General features: G+C 43.8%; 1 protein-coding gene across 1 annotated transcript; it reads right to left on the minus strand.

Moving 5' to 3' along the window:
- Window positions 1-497: 497 nt before the first annotated feature.
- Window positions 498-5,115, minus strand: LOC137346028 (probable G-protein coupled receptor 139). The gene is made up of 2 exons (XM_068009326.1): window positions 5,046-5,115; window positions 498-1,402 (listed from the first exon to the last, which is right to left on the minus strand). The coding sequence occupies exons 1-2, from the start codon at window positions 5,113-5,115 to the stop codon at window positions 498-500; spliced, it is 975 nt and encodes a 324-aa protein (XP_067865427.1).
- Window positions 5,116-15,274: the final 10,159 nt, after the last annotated feature.

Here is a 15,274-nt window from a genome sequence, read left to right on the forward strand (position 1 = left end):
CTCTTGATGTCCCTCGCTAAACCTCTCTGCCGCTCTACCTCTCTTTCCTCTTTTAAGGTGATCATGAAAACCTACCTCTTTGACTCAGCTTTTGGTCATCTACCCTAACATCTCCTTATATTGCACAGTGCCAAATTATGTCTGTTAACACTCCTGTGAAGCTCCGTGAGGAGTCTTACTACGTTAAAGATGATATACAAATCAAGATGTTGTTAAAGTATCTGTCTTACAATATCAGAAGAAGTTAATACTACCACAAATATATTTGTCCTTGCACAATATGAAATGAATGGCTCCAATGGAACATAAATGCCGACATGGATTGCTTTGGAAGCAAGGTCTGTTTCTGTGCTGTATGTTTTAAGTAATTCTCTGCAATACGTGGACAAGAGGGCAGCGTCCTTTTTTGTAAATTCTGGTGCCTGATTATCAGTTGAAAAACTTTTGCTTGATTCGGATGGATGCAATTTCATTTTAGTGCTGTGAAGCCATTTCAATTATTTGTTTAAATTAGTAATGAGACCCAGGGGGCTCTTAATCACATTTTTCAATTCGTCTCTGAATTTGCTCTGGGACACTGCGTAAATAAATGTGTTTGTGCAAGAACTTAAACACCTCAGCATATACCCTGATTGTTCTGCAATGGTGAAAGAGTCATTGTAATTTGCTTGTAACAATCGAGTATCTGCAAATTGCACAAACATGGCACATATAAACATTACCATCCATAACAGTATAAGATTGCCAGATATAGCGAGCAGTAAAATTATGGATTTCCTTCGGTTTTCCATCTCTGGATCAGTGTGCTTCCCAAAATTGTTGTTTCCTCTGAGTCCGCTCCTCACTCTATTTGCCTGTATAATATGCCTGATGGTCAGGGCATTGAGCAGCATGATCAACACAAGTGGAGCAAATGGGGTTAAAATTACGTCTAACCATAAAAATGCTACCCAGATGGGTAAGGTATAGAAGCTTGATTTTACATAGCAGGACCATGGTACATTGTCAATTATTTCCCGAGGTTCGTATACAAAGTAGATGGGAACATTTTCTAAACTGCTTATGAAACACACCACTGCTATCACCACAGTCGCTGTTTTCTCAGTGCAATATTTTGTTCGTAAAGTTTGGTGACAAATAGCGACAAATCTATCAAAAGTGAAAGCAACAGTTAGCCAGACAGACGAATCAATCGAAAGAAAGAGCAAGGCCAGATTAAGACTACATATTGGAGTATAGTTTAGGAATGAGTATGAGAAGTAAGCATCTTTGATCTCGTACAGAATTACTTCAAATATCAGTACCATTAGATCAGCCGCTGCCATGGCCACCAAGTAACGGGTGATGCATTTGGAGAGACCACACTTTCCACGGGAGAGAATGACGATTGTCATCAAATTAGCTGCAAAAAAGACGAAACTAAATCACATTCTCTCCTTACTCTCAGAGATGATCAGTCGACAGTTATCAATATGAAATTTCATGGATTTTGTTCTTGTCTCTCAAATCTTTCTGTCTGTCTTCACTGTAGAGGATACAAATAGCATCCCAGAAATAATTGCGAATCAGCACGTGAAAGGGAGGGAGGAGCTTAAAACATTTACAATCTCCAGGGAAAGGGTACTGAATGATTTTGAGAACTAACATCTGAAACGTCCTCGGGCCCTGATGGGCTTCATCGTCGGGTCTTCAAAGAAGTAGCTGATGAGGTAGTAGATGATTTGATTTTTTCAAAATTCCTTACATTCTGGAAAGGTCCCATCAGATTGGAAAATAGCGAATACGACTCCACTATTCAAGAAAGAAGGGAGACAGAAAGCAGGAAACTACAGGCCAGTTGGCTTACAGTCTGTCATAATGCTGGATTCTATTATTAAGAGGTTAAAGTGGGGCCCTTAGAAAATCTCAATTTAATCAGGCAGACTCGACATTTGTTTTGAAAGGAAATCATATTTGACGAATTTTTTGGAGTTCTTTGACGAAGTAACAAACAAGGAGATAAAGTGAAACCTGTGAATTTGGTTTTTCAGCAGAGATTTGACCGGGTGCCACATCAAAGGTTATTAAGCAAGATAAAAGCATATGGTATTGGGGGTAACATATTAGCATGAATAAAGGACTAGTTAGCTAACGTGAAGCAGAGAGTAGGGATATAGGAGTCATTTCCATGTTGAAAAGCTGTAACTAGCGGAGTGCCACAGGGATCAGTGCTAGGGCCTCAACTATTTACAATTTATATCAATGACTTAGATGCAGGGACCGAAAGTACGGTTGCTAAATTTGTTGATGACGCAAAGATAGGTAGGAAAGTAAGTTGTGAAGCGGGCATAAGGAGTCTACAAAGGGATATAGATAGGTTAAATGAGTGGCCAAAAAATGGCAAATTGAGTATAAAGTGCGAAAATGTGGACTTCTCCACTTTGGCAGGAAGTATAGCAAAGTAACATATTATTTAAATGGAGAGAGATTGCAGAATTCTGAGGTACAGAGTAATCTGGTATATAAATCAAAAAACGTTGGTATGGGGACACAGCGAGTGATTCGGAAGGCAAATGGAATGTTGTCATTTATTGCAAAGGGAATAGAATATAAATGACGGGTTGTTTTGCTACATTTGTATCGGGTATTAGTGAGACCATATCTGGGGTATTGTGTACAGTTTGGGTCTCCTTATTTAAGAAAGGATATAAATGCGTTAGAGACAGTGCAGAGAAGGTTCACTCAACTGATTCTTTGGATGGGGGCTTATCATATGAAGAAAACTTGGACAGGTTGGATCTATATCCATTGGAGTTTAGAAGAATGAGAGGAGTTCTTATTGAAACATATAAAATCCTAAGGGAATTTGACAGGGTGGATGCTGAAAGGATGTTTCCCTTTCTGGGAAAGACGAATACTAGGAGATACAAATTAAAAATAAGGCTCCCCCATTTAAGACGGAGATTAGGAGATTCCCCCCCCCCCCCCCCCTCCCTCAGAGGATTGTGAGTCTTTGGAATTCTCTTGCCCAGAGAGCGGTGGAGGAAGGGTCACTGAATATTTTTCAAGCAGAGGTAGATAAATTCTTGGCTAACAAGGGAGCAAACGGTATCGGGGATCGGCGGGAAAGTGAAGTTGAGACCACAATCAGATGAGCTATGATCTTTAGAGTGGCGGAGCAGGCTCGAAGGGGCCGAATGGCGTACTCATGCTCCCGATTCGTATGTTTGTATGTATAGTTTCTGGGGAAGGATGCGCCTATCTCCTGTGGCAACTTCAACCATTTACACTATTTCTCCCAGATCCCAGGATCTTTGATCGAAGTTGTGGTGAGACGCCAGGAGAAGCAGCAATCACCCTATTTTGAACATGTACAGGGCACCTGGGATAGATGGGCCTTAAACATCGGCCAACTATGAGTAGAAATTTGATTTGGGCTGTAGCACTAAACAAGTGGTATCAATGTGAAAAGCCTTGCTTAATATTCAGTTCTATGGAAGTCAATGGAACCGAGCATCAGACGGGGAGTGATAGGCAGACACTATAGCGTCGTTGTACCTCTGTATGTAGAAAGGAATACCGAGAGCTTTGCTCGCAGTTATTAACAGAGCCCGCCGATTTTCTTTCCATTGAAAACAACAGAAGACAATTGTAATTTTTAGGGAAGCAAATCCTCTGCGGAGGCGTTGTCTTTTTGCACTGGGCCCAAATAATGCAGAAAAGTACGGACGTACAAACTGAAATGTAAACAATAGTTACTAGAGAAATCATCACTTGGATCTAGTATGATTACAGTGCAACTGAAGCTGGATGTGCTTTCGTACCACTTGTTACTTTGCCGCTTCACGGCACAATACTGACTCCAACTTAAAAGCGATATATGTCAATAAATTTCAGAATCAACTGTTTCAGGCTGCATTGTAAGCAAACATTTACGGAGTAGTTGCCGGGGTCAATGATCTCGCCTGGTAACAACACAGAGGGCAAACTACACCCATGGTTTGACGTTTACATCAGCAGTGATAAAACAAAACTTATTGCTATGGTCTCAACTCAGAAAATTAGTGACCGTGGAATTGAGCTTGTGCAGCAGCGTAAAACTGGCAATCGCGAAATGGCCAAATAAATTACCAAATTTATTTTCCATCAATGTCCTCCCCCAATATGATTCAAAATGACCGGGTGGTAAGAACGAAAATCTTGATCATCGTCTATCGTTGTCGTAACAATACACCGGAAGCTTCAAGTTGCACTCGAAATGGCTCTGCCCCCAACAACTGTCAGACGGCAGTGAGATTGGTCTTAGCCATTCGCGCAAAAGTAGCTCATAAGTGAATAAGCAGTCTGCTTAAAATGCGCCCGAATTTTCCTACCATCGACCTCAATGGAAGCGAATATCAGATTTGCATCATTCGCCCTGAGCTTTTTCACGCTGCCATTGAAGACCGCTTTCAGCTGCTGAGACTCCACTTTCAGCCTTGTTTAAATGTTTCTCATTAGCTGCATGCGCCAAAAGGGAACATGGATCACTTCTTTTTTGGGGAAGAGTGAGGAATCGTTTGGCTCTCATGCTGATGAGGCAAGTGGTTAGATCTTCTATCGGGATGCAATGTCAGCGTGGCTTCAATACGCCAGAAGAGCACTAGAGTGCTTTTGCAGGTGCGGGAGGACCTCATCTATTTCTACTGGGTTTACAAAAAATACAACATGGCATTTCCTTTGCCTATTTTGAGCAGCATCGCCAGATCCCTTAAAAATTGTTAGTTTGACTACACGATATAATACTAATACTTGGCCCAGACACTAAACTACAAGCCTAAGACGTTTCCACTAAATCGCTGAAATGAAATATAGTATATTGTGTTTCCTCTCAGGTTGTTAAATTAACAATATAACTGAAATTTGGAGCCATTGGAACTACTTATTTGGTGCAATTATTGAAGTAAATGTTGTGTGCAAATCACACAAATCAAAACAAACGGGTAATATTATTCATCTGATAGCAGGAAAAGTGTCACAGAGAAGCATTGTTGTACACGAATATTAACTGACTATACGAATCTTACCAGGAACACCAACTATTGCAAGAATCGGGTAGTAGATGTTTTCTATCTGTATGATTGCCGGCTGTTCCATATTCAGAGAGAAGTGCCGTTGTTTCTTAATGATATGAACATGCAGATATTCTACTTTCAAAGTAAGGTTATATTTATACCAGAGATAAACCTCAAGTGATACTTACGAATTGCATAATGATTGGCATTAGTTACGGGTAGTTGAACAAACACATCAAGGCGAGTCATATTTACTGCTACTGACCAGGGATATTTTGCAATGTTGAAAGAGCAAAGAGACCAAAATACCACAGTCATCAAACATTCCAAGCGACATATTTCTGCATTTCCATTCCTGCAATCATGGTACAAAACTGCTGAAGCTGAAGATATGTATAAATGCATGAAAGGTATTTGATGAAACAAATGCCCATATTTGTGATGGATTGCATTTCTTCAGATCTTGGTTAATCAAGAATGTCATCTATCTTTTTCAATAGATACCATATATAATTCATATTGAGGGGTTAATGCTGCAAGTGAGTTCGAAGAACATTCAGATACACACAAAAACTTAAGATGGTTAGTTGTATTGCGGCTGATCTGTCCCTCAGATATGCAGAAATGATAGATTTCCGGAGTTATTAACCAACCTTGCACAGAGAGAATAAAGAGGGATTACAAGTTAAATGGGCAGTTTGTTCACTCGAATGTGATCTGAATAAATCTCGTAATACGCTCAGCAGTACTTGATTATTGACATTTCATTTAAAAAATTCTTCCTATAGTAGTGATGATGTTAAATGTGCAGACCTTTTAGTCTGTAGAAAAATAGACATCATACAATCTTTACGGGGTTTCCTTTGTCTTTGCCTGTGCCTTTGTTTGGAAATGAATTCTGCAGAAAAGTGGTGAGTTGTGTGTGTTGAAGAGGACCTCCTAGCTGGAATGTTAATGCACCTGGATTGACAATCGGTGGAATTTGATATCTCTGAGCTGGAGGAGAAGCGGACAATAATATCTCTTATGACTTCCCTTTAAATTCCATGGCGGATGAATGTGTGGCGTGCCCCATTGGGAGCCCCATCGGCTACGCCGATTTTAACGTCTGGCAAAGATTGATCTGCTGAGTTCCAAACCGCAACAAGCCGGAAACTCGGCGGGAAACTGCTGCGAGGCTGTTAAAATCAAGTGGCAGGAGGATGCAACCTGAGACCGGCAAGAAACCAGCTCTTGGCACAAGAAAGTGGTTTGACGGAGAACGTTTAAAGCAAAAGGGTCGGATCAGTGTGGGGGAACCCAAGGCTTACTTGGGCCACTTCGAGGAGAAAGCATTCGCTCACTGATGCACAGCTAAGTCCATTTTCAGGTACCTGGATAGCTGGCGATAGAAGTCATCAAGAATCTTTTGCAGCACAGAGATTTACTGCATATTATTTTTTTATTTAGAGATACAGCATTGAAACAGACCCTTCGGCCTACTGAGTCTATGCCGACCAGCAACCACCCATTTATACTAACCCTACAGTAACCCCATATTCCCTACTACCTACCTACACTAGGGGCAATTTACAATGGCCAATTTACCTATCATCCTGCAAGTCTTTGGCGGTGGGAGGAAACCGGAGCACCCAGCGAAAACCTACTGGGTCACAGGGAAAACTTATAAACTCCACGCAGGCAGCACCCAGAATTGAACCCGGGTCCCTGGAGCTGTGAGGCTGACCACTGCGCCACTGTGCCGCCATTGTGTATTATGCAATGCTACAATCAATCTAGTGAGTCTGAACAGATCATGAATGATGTCTCACACATCAGGACGAGTGGACCGATGGTGGAGCGCCAGAAAACAACTGGGAGCCTGGCGAACAAACATGGGAGCTTAGTCATGCACAGAGCATAACCGGCAATAGTTCATTATCTAACTAATCAATCGGAAGAAATTATTTCAGTGGTAATAAAGCATTGGTTATATAAATATGTCTTACTTCCACATTTCCCAGCTTTGACTCCACAATCTTCATTATTTAATGGCCATAATTTTATTGTCGAAAAGTTCCATCTGACCAGCAGGTTTACAGGCAGTTAACTGATGATGTGCTGACCCTAATGTCTCCTTTGGCTGATGACAGATATGAATAATGAGATATCGCTCAGTTGCTGTATTTCCAATGCCAAACCAAGGCTAACGTGCCCCTGACTAATGGTTGCCACGCGTGGTGGTACCTAAGGCAATTGAAGGAAGGATGACTGGCTCCACTACCCTGAGAGATAGAATTATACTGCATGTTTGCAACTCTCAAGCCTGAAGTGATGAGTTGTGAATCTGCCGCTGCCCCTCAGTTGAGTCCCTGAGAGCATGACCTTTCTGTTCTGCTCCCCGAAACTCTGCTGACAACGGTCATAGTCTCCACTCGAAAAGGCGCTAAAGGCATTATTGAATCTGACCAAGGGATACCATAGGCTTCATAATTGAGCGCGTTGCTTTATAATATCGATCCTGGTACAACAAGTGAACTTATTGGCCTTCTCCAAACAGATTCTCCATCTTCACCCTGCATTCGTTTGATGCTCTGCTGCAATCCTTCCTTAAATACAAGAGAACTGAGTTCCAAATCCAAAGACTTGTCAGATGTGTGCAGGTAGCTGTTTTCTCACAAAATGAAATGGTCACATCGTTAGGTTTTGCATTTACCTCCAACATGCCATTCGTTGTTGATGCTTTGTGACTGCTTCTCCCACAGACAAGGAATCCTGGGTCGTGTTTCCACGCTGCTCTGACTGTGAGTGTGAAAGTATGACTGGAGAAGATTGTGATGAAAACGAGGAACCGTCTTTTCGGTCTGATGCTCTTGAGTTTTCTTATGTTGGTAGAAAATAGTGCCGGAAGACTGGAGGATGGCAAATGTTGTCCCCTTGTTCAAGAAGGGGAGTAGAGACAGCCCTGGTAATTATAGACCTGTGAGCCTTACTTCGGTTGTGGGTAAAATGTTGGAAAAGGTTATAAGAGACAGGATTTATAATCATCTTGAAAAGAATAAGTTCATTAGCGATAGTCAGCACGGTTTTGTGACGGGTAGGTCGTGCCTCACAAACCTTATTGAGTTTTTCGAGAAGGTGACCAAACAGGTGGATGAGGGTAAAGCAGTGGATGTGGTGTATATGGATTTCAGTAAGGCGTTTGATAAGGTTCCCCACGGTAGGCTATTGCAGAAAATACAGAAGTATGGGGTTGAAGGTGATTTAGAGCTTTGGATCAGAAATTGGCTAGCTGAAAGAAGACAGAGGGTGGTGGTTGATGACAAATGTTCATCCTGGAGTTTAGTTACTAGTGGTGTACCGCAAGGATCTGTTTTGGGGCCACTGCTGTTTGTCATTTTTATAAATGACCTGGAAGAGGGTGTAGAAGGGTGGGTTAGTAAATTTGCAGATGACACTAAGGTCGGTGGAGTTGTGGATAGTGCCGAAGGATGTTGTAGGGTACAGAGGGACATAGATAGGCTGCAGAGCTGGGCTGAGAGATGGCAAATGGAGTTTAATGCAGAAAAGTGCGAGGTGATTCACTTTGGAAGGAGTAACAGGAATGCAGAGTACTGGGCTAATGGGAAGATTCTTGGTAGTGTAGATGAACAGAGAGATCTTGGTGTCCAGGTGCATAAATCCCTGAAAGTTGCTACCCAGGTTAATAGGGCTGTTAAGAAGGCATATGGTGTGTTAGCTTTTATTAGTAGGGGGGTCGAGTTTCGGAGCCACGAGGTCATGCTGCAGCTGTACAAAACTCTGGTGAGACCGCACCTGGAGTATTGCGTGCAGTTCTGGTCACCGCATTATCGGAAGGATGTGGAAGCTATGGAAAGGGTGCAGAGGAGATTTACTAGGATGTTGCCTGGTATGGAGGGAAGGTCTTACGAGGAAAGGCTGAGGGACTTGAGGTTGTTTTCGTTGGAGAGAAGGAGGAAGAGAGGTGGCTTAATAGAGACATATAAGATAATCAGAGGGTTAGATAGGGTGGATAGTGAGCGTCTTTTTCCTCGGATGGTGATGGCAAACACGAGGGGACATAGCTTCAAGTTGAGGGGTGATAGATATAGGACAGATGTCAAAGGTAGTTTCTTTACTCAGAGAGTAGTAAGGGCGTGGAACGCCCTGCCTGCAGCAGTAGTAGACTCGCCAACTTTAAGGGTATTTAAGTCATCATTGGATAGACATATGGATGAAAATGGAATAGTGTAGGTCAGATGGTTTCACAGGTCGGCGCAACATCGAGGGCCGAAGAGCCTGCACTGCACTGTAATGTTCTAATTCTAATTCTAAAAGGTTCTTTTACAACAAGATTATTAATTAGCCCTATCTCATTACATAATATTAGATCTCCAGTCGGTCCCTCAACATAGTGCTCTATAAAACCATCCATCTAGAGACTCATCGTCCACAGCATTTGCGCTCATTAGGTTTACCCAGTCTGTATGCAGATTGAAGTCATCCATGATTACTGTATAACTCATGATACATGCTTCTATAATCTCCTGACTAATACCATGCCCCACACTACCACTACTGTAATGTGGCCTATAAAAACTCCTACCAATGTTTGCTGCCCCTAGCTGTTTCTTAGCTCTACTCAAACAGATTCCATATTTTGTTCTTCCAATCGGCGATTCTCCCTTACTAATGCACTGATCCCATCCCTTATTATGAGCACAACACCGCCACCTTTTCCTTTTTGCCTGCCCTTCCTAAATGTCTGCTGGAATTTGTGATTGAAACAAATGGAGGATAAATGAATAGATCGCGAGTGGCAAAAAGGAGTAATTGAAACAGGTTGTCCCTGAGAGAAAGGTCTTTTGAATTCTCGTAGTGCAGGAGGCTGTGTTCTGGAAACTACAGAGTTTAAGGACCCTATGTGAAAATGTAAAGAGCCCTCTTGGAGTGAGAGAAGCTCAAAAAAGGAAATGTGTCCTTGAGACAAATTCCTTGTTGGCAGCAAAACTGCTCTCGTGAAAGCACAGCATTAAAAAAGAAATTGGTAGAAACACTCAGCAGACCATCTGTTGATTCACTTGGCAGAAAAAAATATTTCTCTGACTGCCCTATCGAATCCCTTTAATGTGTTCAACACCTCGATCAGCTCAACCCTCAATCCTCCTCTAGACTCAGAACTATTCCAATTTGAGTGAAGCAATAAAACGGTATTTGGAAAATGGGTCGTCAGACTGTGGAATACACTGGCACGGGGCTGTATATAAAATCTGAGCGTGTAGGAGGAAGAGAGCGAGATCGAAAAGAAACACAGGTAAGATGAACTTGGGCACCACTGGTCCAGAATCTAGTTCAAAACCACCCTAAACACCCATAACAGACTGCCAAATGTACCGAAAGACTTTTATTGTCTTCTTCTTATAATGATCCAATCAGAGCTCACTTGCCAACCAATCAGCACTCTCTTCCCATACAGTATGAATTCGTTGTTTTCCCTGATTTTGATATTCTTTTGAATTGCCCTGTTGAGTGCAAGATGAAAAGCTTCAACAACATGTCTCTATTTTCAGCAATATTCAAGTTCTGTAAGACCAACAACTATTAGAATTTAACTTGTTGAATCCTGAGCTGCGGCAGTTGGCATGACCGAGTAGTTAATGTATTGGATTTGAATATTTGCTGGGGATCCCCCGAGCTGGGTTGATCCCACTCACAGTGGATCCGCTTAATATTCAACACAATACTTCAAACAGGTAATTTTATTTACTGTGCTCCCTCCAGAAGTTTTTTTTGGATATTTCAAAATCAATCTCAAGGAAACTGGAGGATTGTCCAGAAATGTCCTGACGATAGACCTGCATTTGGCTAAGAGTATTAATTCAAATAAGGAGCCTTTAAACTTCAAAAAATCATGCTCGGAAACGTGGCTAAATCCCAAATGGTTTCTGCAAACTCTCTGGAAAGTTCCAGCTAAGGAGGATTCAAGGGATTGTAAGACACCATTGTAAGCCCCGGGTGCTGTTTGGTAACATCAGTCTGTATAGCCATCGGAGAGGGAGAATTAAAAAGCCAATGGGAAGAGCATTTGTCAACAGGAATGGTATAAGAACAAAAGCATTGTGCGGATGCTGTAAATCTGAAAAAAGAACAACTTAAAATGCAGGAGCTAGTCCGCAGATCAAATTGCATCTGTGGAGAGAGAAACAGAGTTCAAATTTCAGATCGATGACTTATGTCAGAACTAGCGAAAGGTAGAAATGTACTCGGTTTTAAGCAAGTGAAAGTGGGGAGGCTTGGTAAAAGAACCAAAGGGAAGTTATGTGATAGACTGGAAGGATTAAATGACAAAAGGGTTGGTGGTGCAAGGACAAACAGATTGATAATGCGACTCGTAAATAAACAAAATATGTGTGCAGAGGAGGTGTAAATGGCAGAAGGATGAACTGCTACCACCTGAAAGCAATGAAAGAGAGAGGAAAAAGAATGGAAAACCCCAAACCTGCAAAGAAAAAGGAAACAAAATCCGGGCAGAGGTGACAGTCTGAAATTCTCACACTCGGTGTTGAGTCCAGAAGGCTGTTAATTATCCGAAAATTAATTATTTGCAGGGCTACTGGCAAAAGGCAGGGGAGTGGAATTAATTGAGTTGCTCTTTCAGAGAGCTGTGCAGACGTGATCGGCTGAATCGCCTCCTTCTGTGCTGCAACCATTCCATGCTTCTAAGATTCTGTAAGAGCCTAATCTACGGATGAGGTGTTTTTCCTCGAGCGTGCATTGAACTTCATTGGAAAACTGCAGGAGACCGAGGACAGAGAGGTCTGTCTGAGAGCAACAGGATGAATTAAATTGATAGGCAGCAAGGAGTTCAGCGTCATGCTTGCCCACTACATGGATGCATTCCAAAAAGTGGTCACCCAATCTGTGTCTGGTCTCCCTGTTGTAGACCAGACCACATTGTGAACATCGAATACAATACAGTAAGTTGAAAGATGTACACTTAAATCGCTGTTTCACCTGGAAGGAGTGTTTGGGGCCTTTGACGGCGAGGAGGACGGTGTTGAAGGGAAAATGTTTATCTCCTACTCTTGCAAGGCAAGGTGTCATGCGAAGGAGGTTGTTGACTGTGATTGAAGAGTAGACCAGGGTATCGTGGAGGAAACAGACCCTTCGCAATGCTGAAAGGTGAGACGAGGGGAAGATGTGATTGGTGGTGGCATCAAGCTGGAGGTGGTGGAAATGGTGGAGTATGATCCAGTGAATACAATGGCTGGTGGTGTGGAAGGAGAAGTCAAAACGACCCCTATCATCGCTCTGCGAGGGAAGTGAAGGCCTGAGGGATGAAGTGCGGGAAATGGGATAGACATGGTCGAGGGCCCTGTCAGCTACAGTTGGTTGGGATGGTGGGGTTGCGGGTGGGAACAGGGGGGTGTGCATCCTTGGTTGAGGAGTAAGCAAGGCGTATCAGAAGCACTTGTATGGAAGTATGGATATTTTTGAGGTGTAGATTCTTTTCTTTACTAATTAACTAGGACACCAAGTCAGTTTGATTAAAACTACAGATCTGCTTTTTTTTAAATTCATCCATGGGATGTGAGCATCCCTGGCCAGGCCAGCATTTATTGCCCATCCCTAATTGCCTTGAGAAGGTGGTGATGAGCTGCCTTCTTGAACCACTGCAGTCCATTTGGGGTAGGTACACCCACAGTGATGTTAGGAAGGAGGTTCCAGGATTTTGACCCAGCGACAGTGAAGGAATGGCGATATAGTTCCAGGTCAGGATGGTGTGTGACTTGAAGGGGAACTTGCAGGTGGTGGTGTTCCGATGTATGTTCTGCCCTTGTCCTTCTAGTTGGTAGAGGCCGTGGGTTTGGAAGGTGCTGTCGAAGGAGCCTTGGTGCATTGCTGCAGTGCATCTTGTAGATGGTACACACTGCTGCCACTGTGCATCGGTGGTAGAGGGAGTGAATGTTTGTAGATGGGATGCCAATCAAGCGGGCTGCTTTGTCTTGGATGTGTCGAGCTTCTTGAGTGTTGTTGGAGCTGCACCCAACCAGGCAAGTGGAGAGTATTTCCTCACACTCCTGACTTGTGCCTTGTAGATGGTGGACAGGCTTTGGGAAGTCAGGAGTTGAGATACTCATCTCAAGATTCCTAGCCTCTGACCTGAGCTTGTAGCCACAGTATTTATATGGCTGCTGCTGTGTAGTTTCTGGTCAATGACAGCCCCAGGATGTTGATAGTGGGGGATTCAGCGATGGTAATGCCATTGGATGTCAAGGGGAGATGGTTAGATTCTCTCTTGTTGGAGATGGTCATTGCCTGGCACCTGTGTGGCACGAATGTTACTTGCAACATATCAGCCCAAGCCTGGATATTTTCCAGGTCTTGCTGCATTTCTACACGGACTGCTTCAGTATCTGGGGAGTCACGAATGGTGCTGAACATTGTGCAATCTTCAGCGAACATCCCCACTTCTGACCTTATGATTGAAGGAAGGTCATTGATGAAGCAGCTGAAGATGATTGGGCCTAGGACACTACCCTGAGGAACTTCTGCAGTGATGTCCCGGAGCTCAGATGATTGACCTCCGACAACCACAGCCATCTTCCTTTGCCCTAGGTATGACTCCAGCCAGCAGAGGGCTTTCCCCCTGATTCCCTTTGACCTCAGTTTTGCTGGGCTCCTTGATGCCATACTCGGTCAAATGCTGCCTTGATGTCAAGGGCAGTCACTCTCACCACACCTCTTGAGTTCTGCTCTTTTGTCCATGTTTGAACCAAGGCAGTAATGAGGTCGGGAGTTGAGTGGCCCTGGCGGAACCCAAACTGAGCATCACTGAGCAGGTTGTTGCTAAGCAAGTGCCGCTTGATGGCACTGTTGATGACACCTTCCATCACTTTACTGATGACTGAGAGTAGACTGATGGGGTGGTAATTGGCCGGGTTGGATTTGTCCTGCTTTTTGTGTACAGGACATACCTGGACACTTTTCCTCATTGTCGGGTAGATGTCAGTGTTGTAGCTAAACTGGAACAGCTTGGCTAGGAGTGCAGCAAGTTCTGGAGCACAGGTCTTCAGTACTATTGCCGGAATATTGTCAGGACCCATAGCCTTTGCAGTATCCAGTGTCTTCAATCGTTTCTTGATGTCACGCCAAGTGAATCGAATTGGCTGAAGTCTGGCATCTGTAATGCTGGGGACTTCCGGAGCAGGCCGAGATGGATCATCAACTTGGCATCTCTGGCTGAATACTGTTGCAAATACTTCTGCATTATCTTTCACACTGATATGCTGGGCCCCCCCATCATTGAGGATGGGGATATTTGTGGAGCCACCTCCTCCAGTTAGTTGTTTAATTGTCCACCAACATTCACGACTGGATGTGACAGGACTGTCGAGCTTAGATCTTATCCATTGGTTCTGGGATCGCTTAGCTCTGTCTATTGCATGCTGCTTATGCAGTTTGGCATGCAAGTAGTCCTGGGTTGTAGCTTCACCAGGTTGACACCTCATTTTGAGGTATGCCTTGTGCGGCTCCTGGCATGCCCTCCTGCACTCTTCATTGAACCAGGATTGGTCTCCTGGCTTGATGGTAATGGTAGAGTGGGGAATATGCTGGGCCATGTGGTTCCAGTTTGTGGTTGAGTACAGTTCTGCTGCTGCTGATGGCCCACAGCACCTCATGGATGCCCAGTTTTGCGTGGCTAGATCTGTTCGAAATCTATCCCATTTAGCACGGTGATAGTGCCACACAACTCGATGGAGAGTATCCTCAATGTGAAGGCGGAACTTCGTCTCCACAATGACTATGCGGTGGTCACTCCTCCCAATACAGTTAAGGATAGAAGCATCTGCGGCAGGCAGATTGGTGAGGACAAGGTCAAGTATGTTTTTCCCTCGTGTTGGTTCCCCCACCACCTGCCCCACACCCAGTCTAGCAGCTATGTCCTTTAGGACTAGGGCAGCACGGTCAGTAGTGGTGCTACCGAGCCACTCTTGGTGATGGACATTGAAGTCCCCCACCCAGAGTACATTTTATGCCCTTGCCACCCTCAGTGCTTCCTCCAAATGGTGTTCAACATTGAGGAGTACTGACTCATCAGCTGAGGGAGGGCACTAGGTGGTTACCTTGCCAATCTTTTACCTGATACCTTGAGACTGCGTGGGGGCCAGAGTCGATGTTGAGGACTCCCAGGCGAACTCCCTCCCTACTGTAGACCACTGTCCCGCCACCTCTGCTGGGCCTGTCCTGCCGGTGGGACA

The sequence above is a fragment of the Heterodontus francisci genome, chromosome 29 (assembly GCF_036365525.1).
Source record: "Heterodontus francisci isolate sHetFra1 chromosome 29, sHetFra1.hap1, whole genome shotgun sequence".
NCBI classification, from domain to species: domain Eukaryota; kingdom Metazoa; phylum Chordata; class Chondrichthyes; order Heterodontiformes; family Heterodontidae; genus Heterodontus; species Heterodontus francisci.